The sequence below is a fragment of the Chiloscyllium plagiosum genome, unplaced genomic scaffold (assembly GCF_037043375.1).
Source record: "Chiloscyllium plagiosum isolate Xiang-an unplaced genomic scaffold, Cpla_swu_hap1 HiC_scaffold_15, whole genome shotgun sequence".
In the NCBI taxonomy this organism is placed as follows: Eukaryota; Metazoa; Chordata; class Chondrichthyes; order Orectolobiformes; family Hemiscylliidae; genus Chiloscyllium; species Chiloscyllium plagiosum.
In genome coordinates, this window is record NW_028270153.1 from 45,529,389 (window position 1) to 45,555,621 (window position 26,233).

General features: G+C 39.7%; 2 protein-coding genes across 6 annotated transcripts in view; one reads left to right on the forward strand and one right to left on the reverse strand.

Moving 5' to 3' along the window:
- The window catches only part of LOC122560064 (tyrosine-protein phosphatase non-receptor type 1-like), a 93,658-nt gene extending 77,366 nt beyond the window's left edge, over positions 1-16,292 (forward strand). The window contains exons 8-9 of the mRNA XM_043710268.2: positions 3,444-3,661; positions 7,514-16,292. Of these exons, the coding sequence (XP_043566203.2) occupies positions 3,444-3,661; positions 7,514-7,730 (435 nt within the window). The 3' untranslated portion in view covers positions 7,731-16,292. The remainder of the gene's footprint in view (positions 1-3,443; positions 3,662-7,513) is intronic.
- A 7,598-nt stretch (positions 16,293-23,890) lies between these two features.
- Positions 23,891-26,233, reverse strand: part of ripor3 (RIPOR family member 3) — a 237,847-nt gene continuing 235,504 nt past the window's right edge. For all 5 annotated transcript variants that reach the window (XM_087994934.1, XM_087994936.1, XM_087994935.1 and 2 more), the window contains 2 exons: positions 25,644-25,734; positions 23,891-24,015 (listed from right to left, as the gene is read on the reverse strand). In XM_087994934.1, coding sequence (XP_087851060.1) covers positions 23,921-24,015; positions 25,644-25,734 — 186 coding nt within the window. In that variant the 3' untranslated portion in view covers positions 23,891-23,920. The remainder of the gene's footprint in view (positions 24,016-25,643; positions 25,735-26,233) is intronic.

Sequence of the window (26,233 nt, forward strand, 5' to 3'; positions counted from 1 at the left end):
GCAAGGGCAGCAGTACTACTGATTGAGCTGGTCAAGTCCTGCAGGGTGGTGAGAGCACCAACAAAGGGGAAACATGTACTTGACCTCATCCTTACCAATCTACTAGCTGTAGATGCATCTGTCTATGACAGCAATAGTAAGAGCGACCACCGCACAGTACTTGTGGAGACAAAATCCAGCCTTCGCATTGAGAATAACCTCCGTCGTGTTATGTAGCACTATCAATGTGCTAAATGGGACAGACTTGGAACAGATCTGGCAGCTCAATACTGGGTATCCATTATATGCTATGGACCGTCAACAGCAGCTGAATTGTACTCCTGTGCAATCTGTAACTTCATGGCCCAGCATATCCCCCACTCAACCATTACCATCAAGCAAGGGGATCAACCATTGTTTGATAAAGTACAGGAGCATATGCCAGGAGCAGCACCAGGCATACCTGAAGATGAGTTGTTAACCTGGTGAAGCCATCAAACAGGACTACCATGCCAAACAGCATGTGATAGAGCTAAGCAATCCCACAACTAACGGATCAGGTATAAGTTGTGTAGTCCTGCCATTTCCAATTATGAATGGTGGTGGCAGATTAAATAACTCGCTGGAGGAGGTGGCTCCACAAATATCCCTATCCTCAATGATGGAAGAGCCCAGCACCTTAATGCAAAGGACAAGGTTGAGGCTTTTGCAGTATTCTTCAGCCAGAACTGTCAAGTAGATGATCCTGATTCCTCCAATGGTCCCCAGCATTATGGCTACCAGTCTTCAGCCAATTCAATTTACTCCACGTGACATCACAAAATGGTTGGACACACTGGGTACTGCAAAGGCTACAAGCCCTGACAACATTCCAGCATTTGTACTGAAGACTTGTGCTCCAGAACCTGCTGCTCCCCTAGCCAAGCTGTTGCAGTACAGTTACAACACTGTCCTCCTGACAATGTGGAATATTGCTCAGGTATGACCTGTACATTTAAAAGCAGGACAAATCCGACCCGACCAACTACCACCCTATCAGTTTACTGTTGATCATTAGTAAAGTGATGGAAGGTGTCATTGACAGTGCTTTCAAATATCACGTATATGGCAATGACCTGCTGCGTGATGCAGAGTTTGGGTTCTGCCAGGGTCACTAAACTCCTGACCTCATTACAGCCTTGGTTCAAACATGGACAAAAGAGCTGAATTCCAAAGGTAATGTGAGCACTCTTGACATCAAGGCTTTATTCAACCAAGTGTGGCATCAAGGTGTCCTAGCAAAACTGGAATCAGTGGATTTAAAGGGCAAACTCTCCAGTGGGTTGGAGTCCTACCTGACACATAAGATGATGGTTGTGGTTGTTGGTTAGTCGTCTCAGCTTTAGGATAGTGTTCTAAGCCCCAGCTATCTTCAGCTGCTTCATCAATGCCTTCCCTCCGTCATGAGGTCAGCGTGGGGATGTTTGTTTGCGCAATGTTCAGCACCATTTACAATTCCTCATGCTGAAGCAATCCACGTTCAAGTGCAACAAGATCTGGACAATATCCAGGCTTGGGCTGACAAGTGGCAAGTAATACTTGCGCCCATCACCAATAAAAGACAATCTAATAACCACCCCACGACATTCAATGGTATTGCCATCATTGAAAACTCTACACTATCATCATCCTGGAAGATATCATTGACCAGAAACTCAACAGGACTTAACACATAAATAGCTACAAGAACGGGCCAGAGGCGAGGAATAATATGGCAAGTAACTTAACTCCTGACTTGTGCATTGTAGATGGTAGACAGGCTTTAGGGAATGTCAGTAGTGTGATTGAATACTTCCCATTTGCCTGGATGAGTGTAGCTCCAACAACACTCAAGAAGCTTGACACCATTCAGGACAAAATCAGCCTGCTTCTTTAGCATTACATCCATAAGCAACAAATCCCCCCTCCTCCACCAATGTTTAGTAGCAGCAGTGTGTGCTATCTACACGATGCAGTGCAGGAATTCACGAAAGATCCTTAACACCTTCTAAACCCACGACCACTGCCATCTAAAAGGACAAGGGCAGCAGATACATGAGAACACCACCACCTTCACATTCCTCTCCAAGCCAGTCACCATTTTGACTTAGAAATATATCGCTATTTCTTCACTGTCACTGGATCAAAATTCTGGAATTCTCTCAAGGGCATTGTGGATCACTCCACAGCAGGTGGACTGTAGTGGTTCAAGAAGGCAGCTCACTACCACCTTCTCAAGGACAACTAGGACCGAGCAAAAAAAATGCTGGCCGGTAGCAACGCCCACATCACACAAATGGGGAAAAGAAAACACTATTCTTATGAAGCTGCCTTGCTTCGTAAAAGTATTTCCTTCTGTGTTATGGAAGTGAAGACTCTCTCCAAATAGTTTCAGATTCAACTGGAATATGGAATTATCATGTTTGCTTTTTTTCTTTTCCTCCCAGAAGCTTGAGCAGTTTCAAATATTTTCCTCAGTTTTTGTGAAGCACAGTGTCCCTAACATGATAGGAATTGGATCTAATGTAACAGACTCACTTGTGGTATAGTGGTGGTTGGCATAGGAAATGGAAAATCCATTTTGGTTTTGTGAACCATACTGATCTGAGCCTGGGCTTATACTGATATGGCACAGTGTCAGTATTTTATTTAACTACAAATGAGTAAGTGACTGAAAACTCCTATAGATAGACTTCAGCTTAGTTATCTGGTGCAGAACAAGAAGGTCCTGAGTTTAATCCCTAGAGAATCTTTAGTTAGCTGGTCTCTGAGCTATTAGTGGAATGACTAAAATTAAAATTAGCTTTTGTATTGAGAAATATCAGCTGTTTCTGCATCTGATTCCTGTGCAGAGATGTCATTCTCTCAGAAATTCTGTCTGTAGGTATCTGGGTAACAGGATTATGCTGAACTGTGTTCCATTCTCTTATAGTCAGCTATCCACATTTAAACTGATGTTGAGGGATGACCAATTACAAGTTTATAAAATCATGAGGGACATGGATAGGGTGAATAGACAAGTCTTTTCCTCAGGGTTGGGGAGTCCAAAACTAGAGGGCATAGTTTTATGGTGAGATATCTAAGATTTAGAAGGGACATAAGGGGTAACTTCATGTAGAGGGTGGTGAGTTTATGGAACAAGCTGCCAGAGGAAGTGGTGGAAGCTGGCACAATTATAAAATTTAAAAGGCACCTGGATAGGTAAATACAAAGGGTTTGGATATGAGCCAAATGCTGGCAGATGGGACTAGATTAATTTAGGATATCTGGTCAGCATGGATGAGTTGAACTGGAGGGTTTCTGTGCTGCACATCACTATGACAAAGCATGGTTGGATCGTATAGAACAAGAGATGGAGAGATGAAGAAAAAGGTAGATGGTGAAACTTAGTTGAATGGTCAGCCAGCTTGATTACCTTTCTAAATACTTGTGTCTTTAATTTTAAGGAACAGTGGAAAGAGCTGTCTAATGAAGATCTTGACCCGCCTCCAGAGTATAGTCCTCCACCCCCACGGCCTCCCAAAAGGACAACTGAGACACTGAATGGTAAAACACCGGAACATAGGATATCCTTTCCTGACCCAAATGAAAGAACTTGTGAGAAGAAACAGGAAGAAAGTCATGATGGCGTAGTGAATCAACGTACCAGGTCAAGGGCAAAAAGGTATTTGGAAATGCTCATCTACTCAGACCAGTTTAAAGCCATTTAAAATTGTAGAAGTGGACATACATTTATTTTCCTTAAGTCATTATTGCAGGTTTGAATGCATTCTGACATTTCCATTGTTAAACTTGAAAGCTACTGTTTTCAGAGGGAAGATGTTTAAATTTCATGGTGCATATTATATCAGTACTAAGTAAAAAGGAAACTCCTGAAAGATACTTTTGAGGATGATAACTTGTCACTTTAGATTTAGTCAATCATGAATCAACAACTCTCCATTGCAACAGCATTGTTTGAAAATCTTGGCTCAAGTTAAGGTGTGGGTGATTACATTATTGAAAGTTAGTGAAGCTATGCATTATATTTGCTCGTAACATAAAAGTTGAGGCATTCACCGAACAGCCATTAAAAGAAAAATGATTTCATCGTTTACACAGCTTTCTTAAATCAAAATTTGAATGTTTTCCACCTGAGAAAGTAATTAATTAATTTATTCTTTATATATCAAAGATAATTTTAGCTCAGGCCACACTTCCTTAAACTGGGATTCGCATGACTGTACCAATCATTTTACAATTTTAAAATCAATGATAACTATGTAAGATTTGTTATTATTTTGTGGTAGCAATAGGTTCTTGGTTTGATTATTTAGCAGCAGCTTGAAGTGAGGTTAAAAATACAAAGTGTCTCCTCTTTTTACTCATCTATTCCTTTTACTCTAATTATAAAAATTGCTTCAGTTAGTTGCTACAGTGGACAGGTAGTGGTATAGTGATAATGTCAGTTGACTAGTAATCTAGAGGTCAGGACTAATGTTCTGGCAACATAGGGTCAAATCCCACAAAAGTAGAAATTAAAATGCAATTAATAAATCTGCAATGTAAAGCTAGTCTCCCTAACAATAACCATGAAGCAATCATTTATGGAAGCCTACCTGGTTTGCAAATGTCCTTTTTAAGTGAGAAAATCTGCCATCCTTACCTGTTGTGTCCTACGTGTAATTCAGACCAAGAGCAATGTGGATGACTCTCTTAAATGGCTTAGAAAGCACACAGTCCTTCTGCAATTCAAGTTGAGCAACAAATGCCTGTCGTACAATGTCATGTCCCATGATAGAATCGAGATGAAGGTTGAAAGTTTACTTAGTGTTATTTCTAATACTCTAATGTATTTATCTCTTGAGTAAGTGAGTCATGCTGACCAAGGAATATGCAAGTTTCATGGTCAGTCTGTGCGGATTCTGGTGTCTCAATGAAAGGTGCACTCTAATTGGTTGCAAAAGTAGCGTTAAAGAAGGGGAAATATTTTCCTGTATGTGCTCTTGATTATTATTTAGCAGTCCCTTTAGAAATACCATGTGCCCATCACTGGGAAATAAAATTGGACTTGGTTGTGATACCCTTATGAAGGCATCGTGACTACGAAGATACACACACATCCACGCCCCTCATTCAATGTCGAAATGATTGTGCAGCTCACTGCCTACCAGTTAAGGGCCATCGTTCTTCCACGTTTGCTGCTGATAACCTATGCAGTAGGACTACGAGTAGCAAACATGGGAGGAAATCTTGCTTTGATTGGAAGGAATGTCTCCTTGCAGAATCCTTTACGTACCTGCATATGGAATACCAGTTGCAGGCTGAATTGAAATTCTTGATGACTTACAGTCTGGCTGACAGACCATCCTAGAGGTAAGCTTGCCGTGAACCTTGCAAAGGTCTATGCTTTCTCTACCTACTACACTCTCTGCTGCCTGGGATTAACTAATTTGCACAAAAGTCATGTGCAAGTCCTTCACTCAACCGTGTCATTCCTTATAGATGTAGCAACTAATCAGTATTAAACATTTTTTACAATTGTACCAACAAACAGAAGAAATGAATCCACACCCAATCTGAAAGTAGTTGATGGCCCTATATGAATACAACTCGTTGGGATCCTTTCTGCTGAATGTGTGTTCAGAGTGATTTTTGAAAAAAAAAGTTACGTGAAGCATTGAGTTCTAGAATGCAGTAGTAGAATGAAGATTACAATTGTTCTACTGTTCTTCTGGAAGATTCTCACTACATGTATGCTAATGCCCTCACCATTAATGCATCTGGCAGAATTTGTAGCTGAAAAATATACATGCTTCTGTGCTGTGGGTGCTGTTTTGGACCCCCAGCTAAATTTCCTTTAATGTTTGTTTCTGCTGCACAGATCACAAGGTCCATATGTGGCAGCAACTTCCATAAGCAGAAGCCAATGTGAGGCACACTGGTGTGCACAGGACACGGCTTACAGGGAACATTAACCCCAAAACCCCTCAGGACCCAAAAACAAGGACTGTGCATCCAAATTTTGCACCAAATAATTTAACTATGCTTCTAAAGTGTGAAAAATTCAAAGCTTTTGTTTAAACTAATTTGTATATCTTTTGGTGGTATCGGCTCACCATGGTCTATTTATCATAAATAATTTTTGGAATTTTGTAACAAACATTTTGGGAGTAAAGAACAATTGCAAATATGTGTGCATGTTTAAAATGTGTTTCACAAATATAGTTTGGTTTTATGATGGTCCTTTCTTAGCAAGCTACAGATACTTATTTTCAGTTTCGAGATAAGGGTCACAGGGGAGCAGAGATATGCACTTCTGTTGACATGGTGTTCTATTGTTGATTATTTGAACAGCTGTACTCAATTCAAAATGTATAATTAGATTAGATTACTTAGTGTGGAAACAGGCCCTTCGGCCCAACAAGTCTACATCGACCCTCCGAAGAGCAACCCACCCAGACCCATTCCCCTACGTTTACCCCTTCACCTAACACTAGGGGCAATTCACCTAACCACATTTTTGGACTTTGGGAGGAAACTGGAGCACCCGGAGGAAACCCACGCAGACACGGGGAGAATGTGGAAACTCCACACACAGTTGCCTGAGGCGGGAATTGAACCCAGGTCTCTGGCGCTGTGAGGCAGCAGTGCTAACCACTGTGCTACCCACTTGATTAAGCAAGTTGTGCAGTGATCCTGCTGTATCTCAGTGGTAGGTGGCTCACCTGAGTATGAAAGCTGCAAGTTCAAGCCCCACTCAAGAGACTTAAATCTCAAAATCTCGGCTAATGCTCACATGCTACCTTTCCTGTGTTACAACAATAACTACAATTCAAAAAGAAAACTTTAGTTGTGATATGCTTTGGGATGGTTCTGAGTTAGTTAAAGTTCCTGGAAAAATTAAATGAAGCATGTTGGGAGTTTATGAAAATGATCAGCCATTTCCGATTATGGTTGTTTTGCACCGAGCCATGACTTAAAAATAAATCTGATTTAAATATGTATGTGACTGATAAATATGTATAGTGCAGTTGATTTATATCATGTGTTCTACAGCCAAAGTAGAATAGGGGGCTTCTAATTGGCACCATATTAACAATTTTTTGGTTATGTTGTACAGTACTGCTATTTGAATATTGCAAAATTGTAGGGCCTACATTTGTAGTTTAGAGGCTGAATTGCAAGGAAATCTTGAGATTTCTGGTGAGATCATTGGGATAATTTTTTTTTCAAAAGATTCACTGTTATCCTGTAGTCAACAGCATATCATTCATGTTTATAGGTCTTTAGTATTCAAGGTGAATCTATCAAAATAAAACAATTTTGTTTGTTGCAGTGTGTGTTCTTTTAATGTTGATATATGGAGAATCTCGGGGATTCTTAATTCATAATTGCAGTGTTACTGTTTAATTGTGCTATCTGACATTCAGACTTGAAAAATGCTTGACATGCATTGGAGGTTTTAATATATCAAATGTAGATACCATCAGTAAAATATGTATGGTTTTCAACTGTCTTTTGCTTTCATTTTTAGTTCAGAACCAGAACTTCGGAAGAGGCACGTTGGCGCAAGTGCATCTATGCCCACGCAGACAAGTGAACAAGTGAATCCAGGAAGAAGTGAAGAGGACGAGGTGGTGGTGGAAGAGAAAAACTCATGTTCACATTGGAAACCTTTTATGGTTAATATATGTGTGGTCACTGCTCTTACAGCTGGGGCTTACCTCTGTTACAGGGTATGCTTTCATTGACAAATACTCCAGAAATAATGTATGTATTACAATACAGTAAAATAGAAAATATTTGCTGTTTTGGAAAACTGGAGGGTCCATGTCTTAAGAAGCAAACCTAGTTTCTGAGACTGGAGCTTGGGCGCAATTATAGGGATATGATGATGATGATGCACTATAGTTTGTTGTAGTTCCATGGTCCCAAGAGCATAACAATCAAATCTCAGGGCCTTGAATATTCAGGAGAAAGCAGTAAAAATGCCAAATAGCTCTTTTTTTAAAAAAGTGTGTGCGCGTGCGAGTGTGCTGGGGTAGGGCAACATAGTGTTGTATACTGCATTCTTTTGATATTGAGAAACTAATCATGTTCAGACATAATCATATCCTGTAACCCTGGTGTACTTAATTCATAATTACAATATTAGTGTACGTTTTGCTGTTTTTACATCCAAATGAAAAATGCCCAATATGTTCTTTAGAAACATGATGTAGCATCTATATTAAACTTGTATTTTCTTCCCAAACACCCCTCAATAATCGCAAATATATCTTTTCTTATGGAGTTTGGGCTGTGTCTGTGGTGAAATTGCATTAATCCCAGCAAAGCTTTGGCTTTATCTTACTGCTTTTGTTAAAATAGGTTTGTTAAGAGGCTTCCACTGCTGCTCAGGGTATCTCAGCAAATAGACCTCTTCAACTATATCTGGTAAACATTTTGCATTACACATGTACTTGTTTGAGCACAGACCATCAGAAAGCAAAGCAAATTAACTCACTTTTAGCCTTTAGCTTATTCAGTGACTGAATAATGGAGGAGGGGTAATATAAAATGCAAACATTTCCACCAGCATTTTTACAGCTGCACCACAAATAAAATTTAAATTGTTGCGTTTTTAACTGAACATTTTTCCACTCCATATTTATTTGTAACTGTTGTCAATTTTTTAACCACCTATGTATTATAAATATAGCATTTTTCTTCAGCCTTGTATCAAAGGCTCAAAGATAAGTAAAATAAGATACCTCATCAGTACTGAAAGCTGACCACCAACTCCCTTGTAGAGCATACGGTGCCAGTACTTAATCTGAGGGGAAATTGTAAGTAGTCAATATATAGTCTGTTGTCTTCAGAAAATAAAAGAATTAACATTTTTGGATTATGTATATCAAAGTACAGGGATACTAATAATATATAATAGGAGATTAGTGTGTAAGCTATAGATTTGCTTTTTAGAATGATTATCAATGGTCTGGGTGTATCTTGTATCCTGGCAGTTGTATATTGAATACCAGTGCAGTAGAGTGCATGCAGACTCCATTAGTGTCATTTAAATATGAAATTGCTTGGAATACGAAAGATCTATATCTTAATTACTACTGTGAACATGTGTAGCATACATTGAAAATCTTTGCATGATTGTTCTGGTTGGTAGTATTGGCAGTGGTTATGACCATTGACAAGTTGTTCCTTCAGTGGTTGATTTCTCTGGTGGGTGTTTATATAAAAGCTAGCATATCTGTGTTTCCAATGAGTATGGCATGTGTGTTGTATATATATTTATCTCGTGTGTATTTTTTTAATCAAATGTAATTGAGATGTCCCATTTCGGGTAGGTAGGGTCAAGTCCAGACATTCCAAATTGCCTGCAGGGCTTGTTCATGTCTCACTTCCTGTTGTCTTAAGCGGGGCACAGTTCAGTAGTTAATTTTGCTAGATAAGGTTCAATGTTTGGAAGTTGTTTTAATCAGTGGCTCTCAACTAGGCTGTATTCCTGTACAGAAATGTGACTGGCTAATCTGGTGACTTCCTACATTGTATAAATTACCAGGTTTTTGGCTGATTTTGAGGCACTTTGTAGAGTTTCAATAAAACAAAAGTCGACATTTTAATAGCCTAGATCAATGTTAAACCCTCAGCACTGAGGTATTATTTGAATTCAGTCTAGAGGAAATGAGTGAATAAGCTCAGTGTAAGATGTTAAATTTAAAAAGGCTCTTGTATAATTGTGTAGTTATAGTGTATGTACAGAAAATTAGAAGTTGGGTCTGGTATACCTGTTAAATGCTAAATAGCTGCTTTAATGTAAATGAGCTATTGAGCTGCTGTGCTACATGCCTTAATTAAAATACTCCCTGGATCTTGCTGTTTCCAGCATAGTCATACCAATAAGATAATTGAACAGACCAAACAATTAGATTGTGTCATTAAATGTTTTGCACATTTTGATACCATGAACAGATTGTGGACCATTAATAAAATATAAATTTTTCACAAAAATGATCTTTAGCAATTTTGTCTAAGTTGTGGTTTATCTTCACCAATTGGAAAGGAAGTATGGTGCACATACCTGTATTTTTTAGCACTCTTCAGTGCCAGTGTTCTACCTGAATACCCAACATTTTTTGCCCATCCCTATTTGTCTTTGAATTGGGTGGCTTGCTAGCCCACTTTAATCTGCGGTGGATCTGAAGTCACAAAGACCATGCTGCATAAAGATGACCAATTTCTTTCCCTAAAGGATACTTACGAGCTAGATATGTTTTATGACCGTTTCAGTGGCAGTTTCATGGAACCATTATTGATGCCAGCTTTTTCTTTTTAATTCCTTCACTGTGGCATTGATGGCTACGCTGCCATTTATTGCCCATTCCTTACTGCCTAGAGGGCAGTTAGAAATCATTCATTACTGCATGTCTGGAGTCACATATAGGCCACACCAGGTAAAGGTGACAATTTCCTCCCTAAAGGACATCAGTAATCCAGATGGATTTTTCTGACGGTAGATTCATGTCATCATTGGATTTTTAACTCCAGATTTTTATTGAATTAAAATTCCATGATCTGCTCTGACAGCATTCAAACCCAAGTCCCCAGAACATTACCTGGTTTTCTGGATTAACAGTCCAGTAATGGTATCACTAGGCTGTCCCTCCCCAGGTTTTATTTGAATTTAAAATTCATCAATTGCTCTGGTGAGATTTAAAGCTAGAGCACTCGTCTGTGCCTCTAGATTGCTAGTCAACATTACTACTGGACCACTGCCTCCCCCAGTCCAGTGACCCAATGCATAGGACTTGGATCTTATGGAATGTCAGCATTTGAAGAGTAGCACATGTTAAGTATGAAATAACCTTTACCTCCCCAAGACCCCCCTCTGATGCTGACTGAATGAAGAAAGCAAGGCAGAAGGTATAAAATAATTGAAATCATAACTCTGGTACTGTTGCTCAATGTGGAGACCTAATTCAATCTTCCTTTAATTTGCAGTGATCAATATTCTTGCTAGCAGCAAATTTGCTGACTTATGAAAATATCTGTATGTCATCAATTTTCGTGCAGTCAAAGCTTGTAATTGGGATATTTCGGTTTATTCAAGTTTAAAAAAGATGAACTTAGTCAAATATGCAAAAGTGTATGGGGTGAATTTGATCCAGGATTTCTAGTGGATTTTGAATGAACAAGCAAACATCAGTATTTGTGTGCCATAGTTTATTGTTCTAAAATCTTGAGTTTGAAGATTTAGGGCAATGCCAAATGCAGTTTTAACAAACCGTTCCAATAAAGGAAGTTATGGGCAAGAGACAAGTAGTCAACATTGTAGAAACTGGCTTGTAAACTCTGCATCACCATTCATTTGAATCATCAATTTTTCGACAGGCTTGTTGCTGTCTACCTGTAGAGAATTGAAGCTGGTCATTCGTAGAGTCTTACAATACTGAGTTGTGTTAAAGTTTCAGCAGTAAGCATGAGCCTCTGTGTCATTTGACATATTTTGTCATCCATCCCAATAAATAAAAGAAAAATCAACAACGTTGCTCTTATACAATAGTCACATGTTTGCTAGAATATAGTTCAGTTATCTGACTTCCAATATCCTGGACCTGAAGAGGCCACTGAGTCAATAAGGTGTGTACTTTCTCTGTTCCTCTCTTTGATTACCATAACAATAAGAAATAGGAGTAGAGTCAGACCATTCTGTCCATAAAGTCTGCTCCGCCATTTGGTCATGGGTGATGCATTTTTCAATCCCCATGCTCTTTATCATCTTCCCATAATCCTTGATCCCCTTACTATCAATAACTTATCTATTTCTGTCTTAAAGGCACTCAATGAATTGACTTCCACAGCCTTCTATAACAGTGAATTCCACACATTCACCATCCTCTGGCTGAATAAATTTGTTCCCTCTATATATGTTGTATAGGACTGATCTGAAGTACTGTGATTAAAGGGATAGCCTTGGTAGGATAATGGAGCAATTGCTCCGAGAACCTTTCTTTTGAAATCTAATGACAAGGTTGCTACCTTAAACTTGATTTTGTTTAGCTGGTGATTATTTTTGCGTGTCGGTTACAGCAGACATGGCTGACAGTGTGGTTTGAAATGTGCGATTTAATCAATCTAAGACTAAACAGCAAGATCTAAAATTCTACACCAACTTCAGAATAGATTTGTTGAAATGAGCTGTTGAAAGGAATAGAATATCGTTAATGGGCTAAATAATTTTTGGGAAGCTGACCATAAGTCAGTTTTACTAAATGCCTAGATGCTGCATAAATGGAAAGAGACTGATCTTCAAATGCTCTGCCAGAGCACAGAACCCAATGTTTAGTCAGTATTTTTCCAACTTAAGCTCTCTGTAAGCCTCATGCCCTTACCTTTAAATCTATGATCCCTGGTTATTGATCGTTCTACTAAGGAGAAACTGTCTTCCTATCTTCCCTCTCTATATCCCTCATACATTTGTAGACCTCAATCAGGTCCCCTTTCAGCCTTCTCTGCTTTAAGAGAAACAACCCAGCTCATGTAGTGTCTCTTCACAGCTGAAACTGTCCAGCCCAGACAACATCCTGGTAAATATCCATCACACCCTTTTGAGTACAATATCATCTTCCTAGTGTCATCCATCATCATTTGAATACAGAAATAGGCAGTACAAATAAAGGCAAGAATCTGATGTGTCATCTTAATTACTTTATCCCCACCTGTCCTGTTGCCTTCAAGAATCTGTGGCAATGCACACCAATATCCCATAATCTTCTTTATCTCTATTGGCCTAACATTCATTGTGTACTCTTGCCTCCTTAGTCTTTCTAAAATGCATCACCTCTCAGTATTTTCTGGATTTAATTCCATCTGTATTGCCCTACAATCGGGCATTCATTCTTGCTATTTACCACACCATTTATTTTAATCTCATTCAAACTTACAAATCAGACCTCTTACATTCATGTCTAAACCACAAATGTATACTACAAACAGCAAGGGACCAAGCACCAAATTCTACTGCTGGAACAGGCTTCTAAAAACAACCTTTGACCATTACGCTCTACCTCCTGCAACTAAGCCAAATTTGGGTCCAATTTGCCAATTGCCCTAGATCCCATGTGTTCTACCTTATTGCCCAATTTTCCATGTGAGTCCTTACCAAAGTCCATGTAGATCATATCCACTGCACTATCCCCATCTACACTTCTAGTCAGCTTTTTGACTCCCAAATGCTCCAATGTTGATTTTCCAACAAGTAACTACTCCCAGTCTACTTTGGCCAAAACTGGTCTCATCATATTAAAATCAGCTTTTCCCCCAATTCAAAACTTTTATTTCTGGTCCAGGTTATAGTCCAACAGGTTTATTCAGAAGCACTAGCTTTCGGAGCATTGCTCCTTCAGGTGGTATAGACTCAGAATTTGTAGCAAAAGTTTAGTGTGATGTAACTGAAATTATATATTGAAAGAGACCTGGACTGTTTAAGTCTGTCACCTTTTAGAATGAACATGTTGGTTTCAGTTCTTTCATGTGTAAATCACAGAACCTTTTTAAAATTTACATTCTCAAATGAGCTTTAACAATTTTTTTAGATTAGAATCCGTCTGACCACTGGCACAAATGGTCTCTCACAGGGCAGCTCCCTCCTTAAATGCATTGTCTGCGCTGACATGATACCAATTGTTAAAGTTCACTCGAATGTAACTTTTAAAGTTCTGTGATTTACATATGAAAGAATTGAAACTAACATGTTCATTCTAAAAGATGACAGACTTAACAAACAATCCAGGTCTTTTTCAATATATGATTTCAGTTACATCACACTGTAAACCTTTGCTATAAATTCTGTCTTAGAATCTTATGCTCCACAACCTCCTGATGAAGGAGCAGAGCTCCGAAAGCTAGTGCTTCTGAATAAACCTGTGGACTATAACCTGGTGTTGTGATTTTTAACTTTGTACACTCTAGTCCAACACCGGCATCTCCAAATTATTTCTGGTCCATCTTTGTCTTTTTACATGACTATCTTGAATATTTCGGAGTTTGACCCGAGGCTGGTAAAATTGCAACATTTAAGAGGTGTTTGGAGGGATATGGGCCGGGTGCTGGCAGGTGGGACTAGATTGGATTGGGATATCTGGTCCGCATGGACGGATTGGACCGAAGGGTCTGTTTCCATGCTGTACATCTCTATGACACTATGACCTCTCTCATCAAAATGCTGTCCTCCTGACACTTTTACCACTTGTTCCACTTCATTCCCTAAAATTAGACTCTGTTCCACATGCTGGCTTTAAGAAGTGCTCTTGGATATATTTTAAGAATTCCACCTTACTAAGCATTTCACTTTGTCTATCCAAGTTAGTTTGGGAAAGTTGAAATCTTTCTCTATTCTCTTAATTTTACACTGCTGTAATTTGTCTTTGTATCTACCTTTGTTCCTCTTTCTGACTGTTAAGAGCCTGTGATAGATCCCCAACATATGATTGCCCCCTCCTTTTTCATTTGGGCGCTATCCATATGGCCAGAATTAAGAGCTTTCATGCTATCATCCCTCCTTATTTCAGTAAGTTGACTCCTTGATAAACACTGTAATATCACCACCTCTCTTTCACCTTTTGTTTTGTCTGAAAATTCTGTACCCAGGAATATTGAGCTGTCAGTCCTGCCCCACCCTCAACTATGCCTGCTTATTATAATTGTCGTATCACCACGTGTTATTCAACACCCTCAACTCATCTGTCTTACTTACAAAACTCCTTGTATTTAAATAAATGCATCCAACCTTGCTGCGTTCCTTTTTTTTATACTTTAACTTGACAATACATGCTCTGGTTGCCAGATTGATTTGGCTTTTCTTCTGGATTTGAACATTATCTCCTGTTCTCCCTCCACTTCCTATCTCATTCTACTGCCAAACTAGTCCCCCCTTCCCCCCGTAATCCTTTCTCCTCACCAAACCATTGGCCAAACTAAGCTTCTGATTCCATGTGAGTAATCACTCCAAAGTGTAACTTGCACACCAACAATCTTACTAAGGGAGTGGTAGAAAAGTGCAAAAATAAATTTAAAGTATTCTGAAGTAAACATTACTTGCCGTCTGTTGCAATGATCAGAGTTCACAATCTAATTGTTATTTTAAACTAAAAAACATTTTTGTCCAAATGTTTTTTCTACATACTGCTGCAGTTTTGTGAATGATATGAACCAGCATCCATTCAAGTGACAGTATTGTAGTAGCTCTTACCTGTAACATGGCATCAGAGTTTATCAATTGATCATAAAATTATGCAATTAAATAGTTTTGTTTGGACTTTTACTTGGATGAGGAATAGGAAAATCTTTTCAGTATTTTGTTTGCCTGGCCTTGCAGATTACACAATTCTTATGGTGTTGCAGAGAACCCTTCTAGTTAGAAACACAAGTACTACTATTTCTCTTTTTTTTTCTCTCTCCTATAGTCTTCCCGATAATGTGATTGTTAACATTTTTAAAAAACAAATTCTGTAAGATCACACTAATTTCCATAAACTTCAGGGATGTGTCTTACTTAACTGGAATTATTTTTGTTTTATTTGTTGTACTTTTGGACCAAATATATACAATTTTTTAAAAAAATACCAACTTGTTTTCATTGTGATATGTTGAACACAGCTTGTTTTTATAAACACTTCTCAGTGGCACTGTAGCTTTAATTTAAAATGATAAATGAATTGCTTGCACTAAGTGTTTGTCAATAGCATGACTTCACATAAAACCATAAAGTTTGATCATTTGAATGTCCTCTCCTAAGTGCACTGCCAAACAATATTCAATGTTAAACAGCCCACTCCCAGAATTATGGAAACAAACTGTGCACCATTTTTGTACAATCTAGTTTCTTTATTATAGGTAAATTATAGGTAAGCACTTGGGAGCTAAAAGTTGCACTTTTCTGTATCAATCTTAAAACTGAGATTCACTGACTTTTTACTTGAGCTTGTCTGATCTTTTAACGTGTTCCTATTTGACTGTTTCACGTTTTTATTAGCTTTTTGCGAGAAAGTCCTAAATAGCTTCATGTATTTTACTGTACAGTATCTTGTGAACTAAGAATAACTGTTTTGCTATTTTCCAGGTAGCATTAGCTACTTATGCATGTGTTAATATTGTTTGATTTTCTACGGTTTTATATTGTTCAACCATTTGATGAGAGAGGTCTGAGGCTTTTTGACCATTTACAGACTTTGCAAAACCATTTTAAATTTTACCAGCTGGCTTTCACATGCACCACATTATTTTTTAATTTAAAATAAAACCAATTTGAAAACAAATCTTTGTTTCATTATGGTATATGTTGTACTTTACATATAAATTTCAAGACCTCCAGTTGTAGGTTGAAAATGTTACCTATTTTTAAAGTATTATCAAATAAAGTTGTTACCTTGTGTAAAGCTAGAGTGTTTATCAGCCAGTTGTCAACTCATAATTGGGAAAATTCTTCTGTGGTTATTTTCAGTCTTTATAATTATTGATTAGGAGCGTTTTGCTTAATTAGCAAAAGTTCGTTCTTTTCAAATCCGTGTACACTACCCCTTCTCTTACCATGCATTCATTAACGTGCCATAGCCCCACACAAAACCCATTCACTATGCATTTCTATTTGTTTCTTGACATACAAGTTTGAGGCCTTATTTGTGTTCTCAGGGATATGGCAAGCCCAGCATTCACTGCACGTTCCCCAATTGCCCTTGAACAATGTTTTCCTTGACGATTCACAGGACAGTAAGGCATCGATGACATTGTGTGTCTGAAGTCACATGTTGATCAGATTAACTGAAATGGCTGATTTTGTTCCTTTAAAAGACATTAGTGACCCAGAGGTTTTTTCACAACCAATTATACTTACCATTACTGATACATGTTCTGTGTTGACATTAAATTCCACTAGGAAAGTTTCAGGGCTCTTGGGAACATAACACTTCTACTTAAAAAAAGTACTCCTCTCAGAGAGATGGATCCTCTCCTTTCAGAAACAAATTTGCATTTTTTTTTTGTTACCAAAGTCTACAGACAAATGAACCAGAGAATTTTAAAATGCATTAGCCTGTTTCTGACATGCTTGCGACTCCTGTCGAGGGTGTGGTGCTAGAAAAGCACAGCAGGTCAGGCAGCATCTGAGTAGGAGAAATGATGTTTCGGGCATAAACCCTTCGTTAGGAATGAGGCTTGAGAGCCAAGGGGATAGAGATAAATGGGAGGGGCGGGGCCGGGAGGAAAGCAGCTTAGAGTGTGGTAGGTAGATGGCGGTGGGGGTAATGGAGAGAGGTCGGAGAGAAGGGTGGAACAGATAGCTGTGAAGGAAGATGGACAGGTCATGAGGGCGATGCTGCATTGAAAGGTTGGATCTGGGATAAGGTGGGGAGAGGGGAAATGAGGAAACTGGTGAAATCCACGTTTGTCCCATTTGGATGGAGGGTCCCAAGGCGGATGATGAGGCGTGCTACCTCCAGGTGTCAGGTGGTTAAGGTTTGGTGATGGAGTTAGTATTCAAAGTTGTGTTGCTTTGTGCATGTGTCCTGGAGATGTTCTCTGAAGCGTTTTGCAAGTAGGCATCCTGTCTCCCCAATGTAGAGGAGACTGCATCAGGAGCAACGGATACAATAAGTGTGGAAGTGCAGGTAAATCTCAATGTGGAAGGCTCCTTTGGGACCTTAGACAGAGGTGTGGGCACAGGTTTCGCAATTCTTGTGGTGGCGGGGAAGGCCCCAGGCGGGGAGAGTAGTTTGATTGGGGGGGGGCGGGGGCATGGACCTGATGAGAGTCGTGGTGAAGGGAATGCTATTTACGGAATGCAGATAGGGGTAGGGAGGGAAATGTATCTCTGGTGGTGGGGTCTATTTGGAGGTGGTGGAAGACTCCTTTAGAGCATTGGAGGGAGGTGTGGGTGCAGGGTTTGCAATTCTTGCGGTGACAGGGGAAAGTACCGGGAGTGTCAGGTCTGTTGTGGGGGGGTGGGGGCCTGGACCTGACAAGACAGTTGCAGAGGAAATGGTCTTTACGGAATGCAGATGGAGTGGGGTCTGTTTATAGGTAGCGGAGCAATGTATCTGGAGGTTGGGGTGGAATGTGAGGATCAGGGGGATTCTGTCCTTGCTGCGGTTGGAGGAATGGGGTTCCACATGGGAGGAGAAGGCGGCCATCTGTGGTGGAACTGGCGGAGGCAGACAAATTGGGAATAATTGGACCTCCCCTTCCATCCCACCAACCTCCAGATACATCATATCATGCTCTGCCACCTATAAACAGACCCCACCACTAGAGATATATTTCCCATCCCACCCCATCTGCATTCCGTAAAGACCATTCCCTCCGCGACTGTCTTGTCAGGTCCACGCCCCCACCACTCCAAAACCGACCCGGCTCTCCTGTTACTTTCCCCTGTCACGGTAAGAATTGCAAAACCTGCACCCACACCTCCCTCCCCTCCTCTATCCAATGCCCTACAGGAGTCTTCCACTTCCATCACAGATTTACCTGCACTTCCACGTGTCATTTACTGTATCTGTTGCTCCCAATGCGGTCTCCTGTACAGAACAAATCAGAGAATGTCTCCAGGATAGATGCATGAGGCAACCCCACTGTCCAGTGACTGAGCATTCTTTAACCCCCTCCCCTTCCACTCCACCAAGGACTTGCAGGTGCTGGGCATCCTCCAGCACCAAACCCTAACCATCCAAAGCCTGGAGGAAGAAAGCCTCATCTTTCACCTTGGAGCCCTCCAACCACAGGATTAATGTAGATTTCACCAGTTTCCTCATTTCTCACCCCCCCCCCCCCACACACCACCTCAATCCCAGATCCAACCTTCCAACTCAGCACCACCCTCATGACCTGTCCTACCTGCCCAACTTCCCACCTATCGCCATCACTCCCACCTACATCTACCTATCAAACTCTCAGCTACCTTCCCCAACCCCACCACCCTGCCATTTATCTCCTTACCCACTTTGCTCACAAGCCACATTCCTAATGTAGGCTTATGCCCAAGATGTCGATTCTCCTGCTCCTCAGATGCTGCCTGACTTGCTGTGCTTTTCCAGCACCACGTTGTTGACTGATCTCCAGCCCTCCCTTTTTCCCTAAGAATGTATGAATGACTATATTGTTTGTCAACATAATGATTCTGTTTTACGCTCTTTGAACATGCTTATTCATCTATTCACCCCATTGATGGTCAGCTCTGGATATTGCCATTTTGGTTGAAATTAGCTGGTGTGTTTACTTGATACACTTAAATCTCGTGTATCTGGTGAGTTGATTTGCATTTCAAAGAGCAGCTATACCACCTGAAGTAATATGTCAAAAGGAGCCTTCATCCATAAAAGGACCACAGGGTATCATTCTCCATTCGAGAAACACAATTACTTGTATAAACCTTAACAGTAACCACTCTGTAGTTTAAGGTGAGTAGATAACCATGAGCAAGTACAGCTGGAGGAGGGATTCAACTCATGTTATTGAGCTTTATTTTTTTTCTCTATTACCCCCACACAGTACCCATATTGTGTGTGTGCAGGTGTGAGACACAGTGAAAAGACAACAGGTGTACAAATCTTTATTCAATTTCCCCCACCAGGAAGAAAGGAAGCACCAGCGTGGCCAGTGACAAGCAGTGCCCTTCTCATCAAAGGGCAATTCTGTGTGATCAAAAAAAACCAAAGGGGAGTGCAGGGATTAAGTCAAAAAAAGAGTTGGAGGGGGAAATAAAGCACTCCACTCCCTGCAGAGCCCACCTTGCCCTGAATGGCTGGAGGGTGTTGGAAGACACTGCGTGCTCTGGGTTTGAACATAAATTGAGCTTGATTTTTAAAAGAACAAATTCAAAATAAACTCCTCAGTAGGAAGCCACCAACAGCAATAAGTAAGACACTGCGGTTCCAGGCTGTTCATAGGTCAGTCATCTCCTTAACACAGAAAAGTGGAAAGTCCTTCACACAATGATCCAGCTCCCTCAGAGGCAGCTGAGTGAAAAGGATGTCTGAGCCGCCTGTTTATTTTTTCTTTTTTACACCTGCACTACCACCTAACTGGGATAGTGCTTATGTTTTCCCCACCACCACCACCAGGAAGAAAGGAAACACCCGAGTGGCCAGTGACAAGCAGTGCCCTACACAAAAGGCAATGCTGTGTGATCAAACAGTGAAGGGGAGGGCAGGGATTAAATCAAAATAGTTGGAGAGGGAAATAATGCACTCCACTCCCTGCAGCGCCCACCTCTCCCTGAACAACTCCAGGGTGTTGGTAGACGCCACATGTTGCTCCAGAGGCACCTGGGCTTGAACGTAGCTATTAAGCTTTATTTATTCTTAATCCCCACACTACTGCCTAACTGCGGTAGACTCCTGTTTGTGTCTTTCACACAAAAATAAAGTGCACGAATCTTTATTCAGTTTCCACCACCAGGAAGATAGGAAAACACCCGAGTGGCCAGTGACAAGCAGTGCTCTTCACATCAAAAGGCAATGCTTTGTGATCAAAACCGTGAAGGGGAGGGTAGGGACTAAATCAAAATAGAGTTGGAGGGGGAAATGATGCACTCCACTCCCTGCGGCGCCCACCTCTCCCTGAACAACTCCAGGGTGTTGGTGGACACCGCGTGCTCCTTCTCCAAGGACACCCGGGCTCTAATGTAGACTCCTGTTTATTTTTTTCTTCTTCTTCTTCCTTACCATCCTATTTATATTTTTTCTTTTTTTTTCACAAAACAACTCCTGGTTATATTTTTTTTTCTTAACCCCCACACTACCGCCTAACTGCGGTAGACTCCTGTTTGTTTTTTTTTAACACCCAAGTGGCCAGTGACAAGCAGTGACCTTTTCGCCGTTTATTTATTTTTCTTTTTTTATTAACCCCCACACTACTGCCTAACTGCGATAGTGCTTACTTTTTCTCCAGCACCCATGGTGTGTGTGTGCAGGTGTGAGACACAGAGAGAGACACAAAGTGCACAAATCTTTATTCAATTTCCACCACCAGGAAGATAGGAAAACACCCGGGTGGCCAGTGACAAACACTGCCCTTCACATCAAAGGGCAATGCTGTGTGATCAAAACAGTGAAGGGGAGGGCAGGGATTAAATCAAAATAGTTGGAGGGAGAAATAATGCACTCCACTCCCTGCGGCACCCACCTCTCCCTGAACAACTCCAGGGTGTTGGTAGACGCCACGTGCTCCTCCAGAGGCACCTAGGCTTGAACGTAGCTATTGAGCTTTATTCTGCATTACAGTACTCATCTAGCCAACTGAGCTAACCAAACCCCAGTGTGAGTGGTAATGGGCTGAAATGTTCTTTCTAATAAGATGGTGTTGCACAGAGCATGGGAGAATGGGGTACATCTGGAACTAATATTCAGTGCTATGTCGGGGTTGTTATTTTCACATTAAGGCAATTATGCTCAAGTTGGGGCCAGTGCAGGAGTATCCCCAGTGCTCGTGATTTCTTTCCTGGACCTTACCCTTGCCTCTGGTTGGATTATAAGTCATTAATCATTTCAAAATATTTATCAGGCACTTGAGAAAACTAAACGCATGGTAACAGCGAACAAGGAGATGAGACCCAATTGGATTTCTCAACAGGGAGCCGAGTGAGACTTGAAGGGCTGAATAACTATGCTGTCCTGCCTATGAGTAATATTTTTGATAAAATGTTTGAAGAACAAATATTTTCAGAGAAAAAAACTCAGCATTTACTCTTCTTAATTCATCTGTTGTTTGTGTGACATTGATTTATTTTTATTTTGGGTTTTTCATTTGCAAGGAGACAGTAATGTAAACTGTAGAATTAATACCTTTGTAGAAAGTCTCCAGATTTTTAATCCTGCTGTTGTGTCAAAAATCTAATTGTTTGCCTGAAAATGAATTCCTTTAATCCTCACATAGAAGTGGAGACTGTCTCAGACCAATTTTGTTTGAACTAATGATTGCAAACAGTTGGAAAACTGTGGGAGCAGTGTTTACGGAGTATTCAATTGTCATAAAAATCTAATCTTGGCATAATTTGAACATTTGCATTCAGATCTTGTTTTGTTATATTCATGTACACACTTTTCACTGCTTTGGATAGCCAAAAAAACGCTCTCCTGCTCATTCAGTGTCTGACATTTGGAAAGTCTCGAGTTCGGTTCAGGGATGTGTTTGTTTGCCCTTATTTGGACTGAATTTTCTGTGGACTCTGGAATTCGGCAGTCAGGACCAAATGGGGATCCCACTTCCACAATTGGTGACCAGCACCAAGATATTCCTGGAGGGGAGCAAATTGGCCAACTCCAAACCTTGCCAGTCTTACTGGGATGTCGGTGCTGCTGAGGCAGGCAGGTTTGAGAGAGCATCGCAACATGAAGATAGCTTGGGAAAGGTAAATTTAAAATAAAATGTCAGAGACCGTGTAGCAGACCCCACTGATCGAATGGAAACCCCCACAGATTGCTTCCTCTGGTCCCTTGGACAGCCACTGCCTACAGCAAGTACTTTGCACATGCAGATGGCAAAATGCTAGCAGCACCATTACATCCTCCTTAATAGGAGCCTTAACTATGTCAATTGGCTGTTTGTTTCCAGTTAGTGTGTAGTTAGTCCATCATCCTGCTCACTTCTGGTAAACCTCCCCACAGCCAGGAATGTGTTGGAGCGGTGTCTGGACCTGGTTCCCTACTACTTTTCTGTACTTTGATACTGCTTACAGCAAATGACAGAGGAACGTTCAGAAACACGTTGTTAAGCAGTGCAGGAATAAGGAACATTACATGTGCGATATTGACTTTACATAATGAATATCCTTATTGTCACGCGTAGGATCACCACACTTTGGTGACTTATCCTATTTTTTAATGTTCTAAATTAACAAATGCCTATGGCAATTTATTTGTATAATTCCCCTCATTACAAAATAATCTATCATTGAGATTTCAGACAGTTAGATGTCGACACCCATGGAGATCCATCATGATGTGCAAGTCTCCAAACCAAACTCTCAGCTGCCCAGTAAACTCTAAGAGATTGGGTTCAGTTTGGTAAGTATTGAGCTTTAGGAGACTTCTATTTAAGCCTCTGCAACTATACTGGTGGATTGGTTCATGTTATGCAATTTATCTTCACAAATCACAACAAAACAATGTTGCCCTTATTCAGCTAATGTTGGAGCTTTGGCTTCGAAGGTCATCAACCTAATGCAGGAGACAACCTCAAGTGACAGTTTTGCTTCATGAAAGTATAGTCTCTAATGGCAGATTGAGTTCATTCCAACATCCACTAGATATGTCTTACGCAGTCCCCTCAACACAAAAGTGGCATCTTTCTACTCTACTGAAACCTCTGAGAAAGATAATTGTTTAAATGACAACCCCACATTTAACACTGTCCAATGATTCAAGTACAATATTTTGTTTTGAATGCCAACTTTAATAAAAGACTGGTTTTGGAAATCTGAATTTTCTCCTTTATCAAATTGAAGATATTTTGTCCCTTTTATTGTGAATTCTAAAAGTTTACAACTGAACAAACAGTACACATAACAGTAATACATTTTGGTAACAAGTATGTATTTCCATTGTATTTTCCACCTAACTGACATATTCTGAACTTTGGTATGTTAAGATTTGGGATTAGCCAATTTAATCAGCAAATTTATGAGGAGGCTAAAATGTATTTTACATGTCTAAATAATATTTACAAGTTTAACAACCTAAAGTACAGTACACTACTTGGTACAGATCAGTGATCAAAATCTTACCACTTTATTGCACACTAATATCGAATAACCACTTGTATAATTCAGAAAATAAATGTTGCACTTTGCAAATCTTTATACAATATAAACATGTCAGTAAAATTATTGAACACAAGCACACTAATCTACAGATATCTGTTGTAGTTTGGTTTGACAAAAAAAAACAGAAAAATTTTAGAGAATAGTAATTTCAGTAGTTGAATTTTGGTTCATGCCTTCTTCATACCATAGTATGTCCACCTTCTCAAAAGCCAAGCGACCTTTCTCACCTGTGCAATGAGAGGAAAGACATATCTAAACAAAGTGTAACAAAGCTCCACATGTTGAACAATAAATTGTAGTTGGTAGATGTTTCGTTAGTTTTACTAATGCATGGTTAACATCAATCAGTTCAAGTGAACTTTGCTGATTTTCTGCATAGTAAATAGTTAGCAACAGAGTAATATTTTAATGGTATTAAGTGTAGTAGATACTTTAGAGTAATTGTTTAATTTGTGTATGGTAGGCATGGGTAAGTGTATCAATGGTAAATTATATTAAGATGAAATAGGCAGCTTTTTATATGGGGCATTTGCAGTTAGGTTTGGGGTTCATTAATCATTGGTTAAAAACAGTCTAGTTTAGTCTGGGGCAATAGCCAGGAATGAGGACTCAAAGCTGATGGTGTTTAAAGAATTAGCAACATAGAAAACAGGAGCAGAAGTCAACTATTCCGTCCATCATATAAACTTCGGAAAGGATTAGCCAACCTTCTCCACCATTCAGTATGATTTTTGGCTAATCATCTGTCTCAATGCCAGGTTCCTGCTTTCTCACCACACCCTGTTAGTATCTAGAAATCTATATCTTTCTTTCTAAATATATTTAGTGATTTGACCTCCACAGACTTGTAGAGAATTCTATAGGGTACATCACCCTCATAGTGAAGAAATTTCTCTTCCTCTGTCCTAAATTGCTGCTGTAATCCTGAGACTGTGAACCCTTGATCTAAATCTCTCACTTGGGAAATGTCAACCTTGTCAGTCCAGCCCTATCAGAATTCTACTTGTTTCAATGCGACCCCTTCTCATTTTTCTTGTCTCCAATGAATTCTATATTACAATCCCAATGTTTGGCTGGAGGAAATTGCACCAGTTCCAAGGTCAAACAGTCTGATAGTGTAATTAATCGTTTCAAAGTAGTTAATTTTGTGAAATATGTATTTATGCAAAAAGATGTACAATACAATAATTGCACTTATATAAATTATTCTAGTTTGCATTTTAGTTTTGCATTTTCATTATCTTATTGAATACAATAAGCCTTGCGCACACAATGGCTTACATGTGACAAACTGTTCCAGAGGATGTTGAGTTAGTCTGTAAAACTTGTACCATTATGTACTTTTAAATGTTAAAACAAAAGCTCAGTGAAAATAGCTATATTCACAGGAGATTTCCCTCATCAAAACTTTCACTAGTCACTTAACTGCTGGACTAATTAAATGTACAAACTACGTCACTCAGAAATATTGAGAAAAAATAAATTTGTGGCTCTCAACATGTAAATCTCCAGCAGAGTGGCTTAGCCATCCAAATTAGGAAGATTTGATCCCTAGGTATGTAAATTTATTGACTGGGGCAGTGGTCCTGAGTTAAGCAGAAAGAAACTGTCTTGTTTCTTCCTCAAAATCCTCATCTAGCCAGCTTTCCTGAAAGTGTTTTAGTGTAGATATTGTGTGTGAAGAGATTAGACTCATTGGTGATACCCTCTTAATAGAATAGATCACGAAAACTTGGCATCAAGGTTAACATTTGAGATAGCTGGTGTATAAGTAAACTTTTTGAAGCATACTCCATAAGGAGGAGAGCAAATTGGTGAGAAGAAAGATTATATTGAAAAAAAAAATCACCGTTACCAAAAGACTGGAGGGTCTCTTTTGCTGTGTCACGTATATTTGCTGTTTGAGAGTGGCATAAGCTGGCAATCTGTTCAATACTTTCCACAGCCTTGAAGGAAGAACAAATTGAGATCCCATTAGACACAATCTTATATCTAAGTTTTAAAGCAAATTGAATGGTTTTGTTGCCATCTCCCAACTCTTGTTTAAAGTTTTCATGAGCTGTCTACCATGTTAATTTGTTCATTCTGAAAGGCAGAATACACTTTATTGAAACTATTAACTAGATTTGTTAACAGAAGGTCAATAAAGTCACACAACAGTAGGGATCCAAAAATATAAAGAGAGTGAACATTCTAGTGCATTGGTTTAGCTCCACATCACAAGTCTTAAACAGTTTGATTAAGCAAGCTGCTTAAAATACATAGATTTGTAACCCTCTGACAAGTTTAGGAAGTTTAGGGCTATAGTATTTCAAGTTATCTCCAGACTGATCAGATTAAAGATCTATATTTCAAAGGGGATGCAATAGAAGTGAAATTTAGCAGTCCAATAAATGTTTATCTCTGGCAGTATATTTGCATTGTCTTTCCTTTATGATTCCAAAA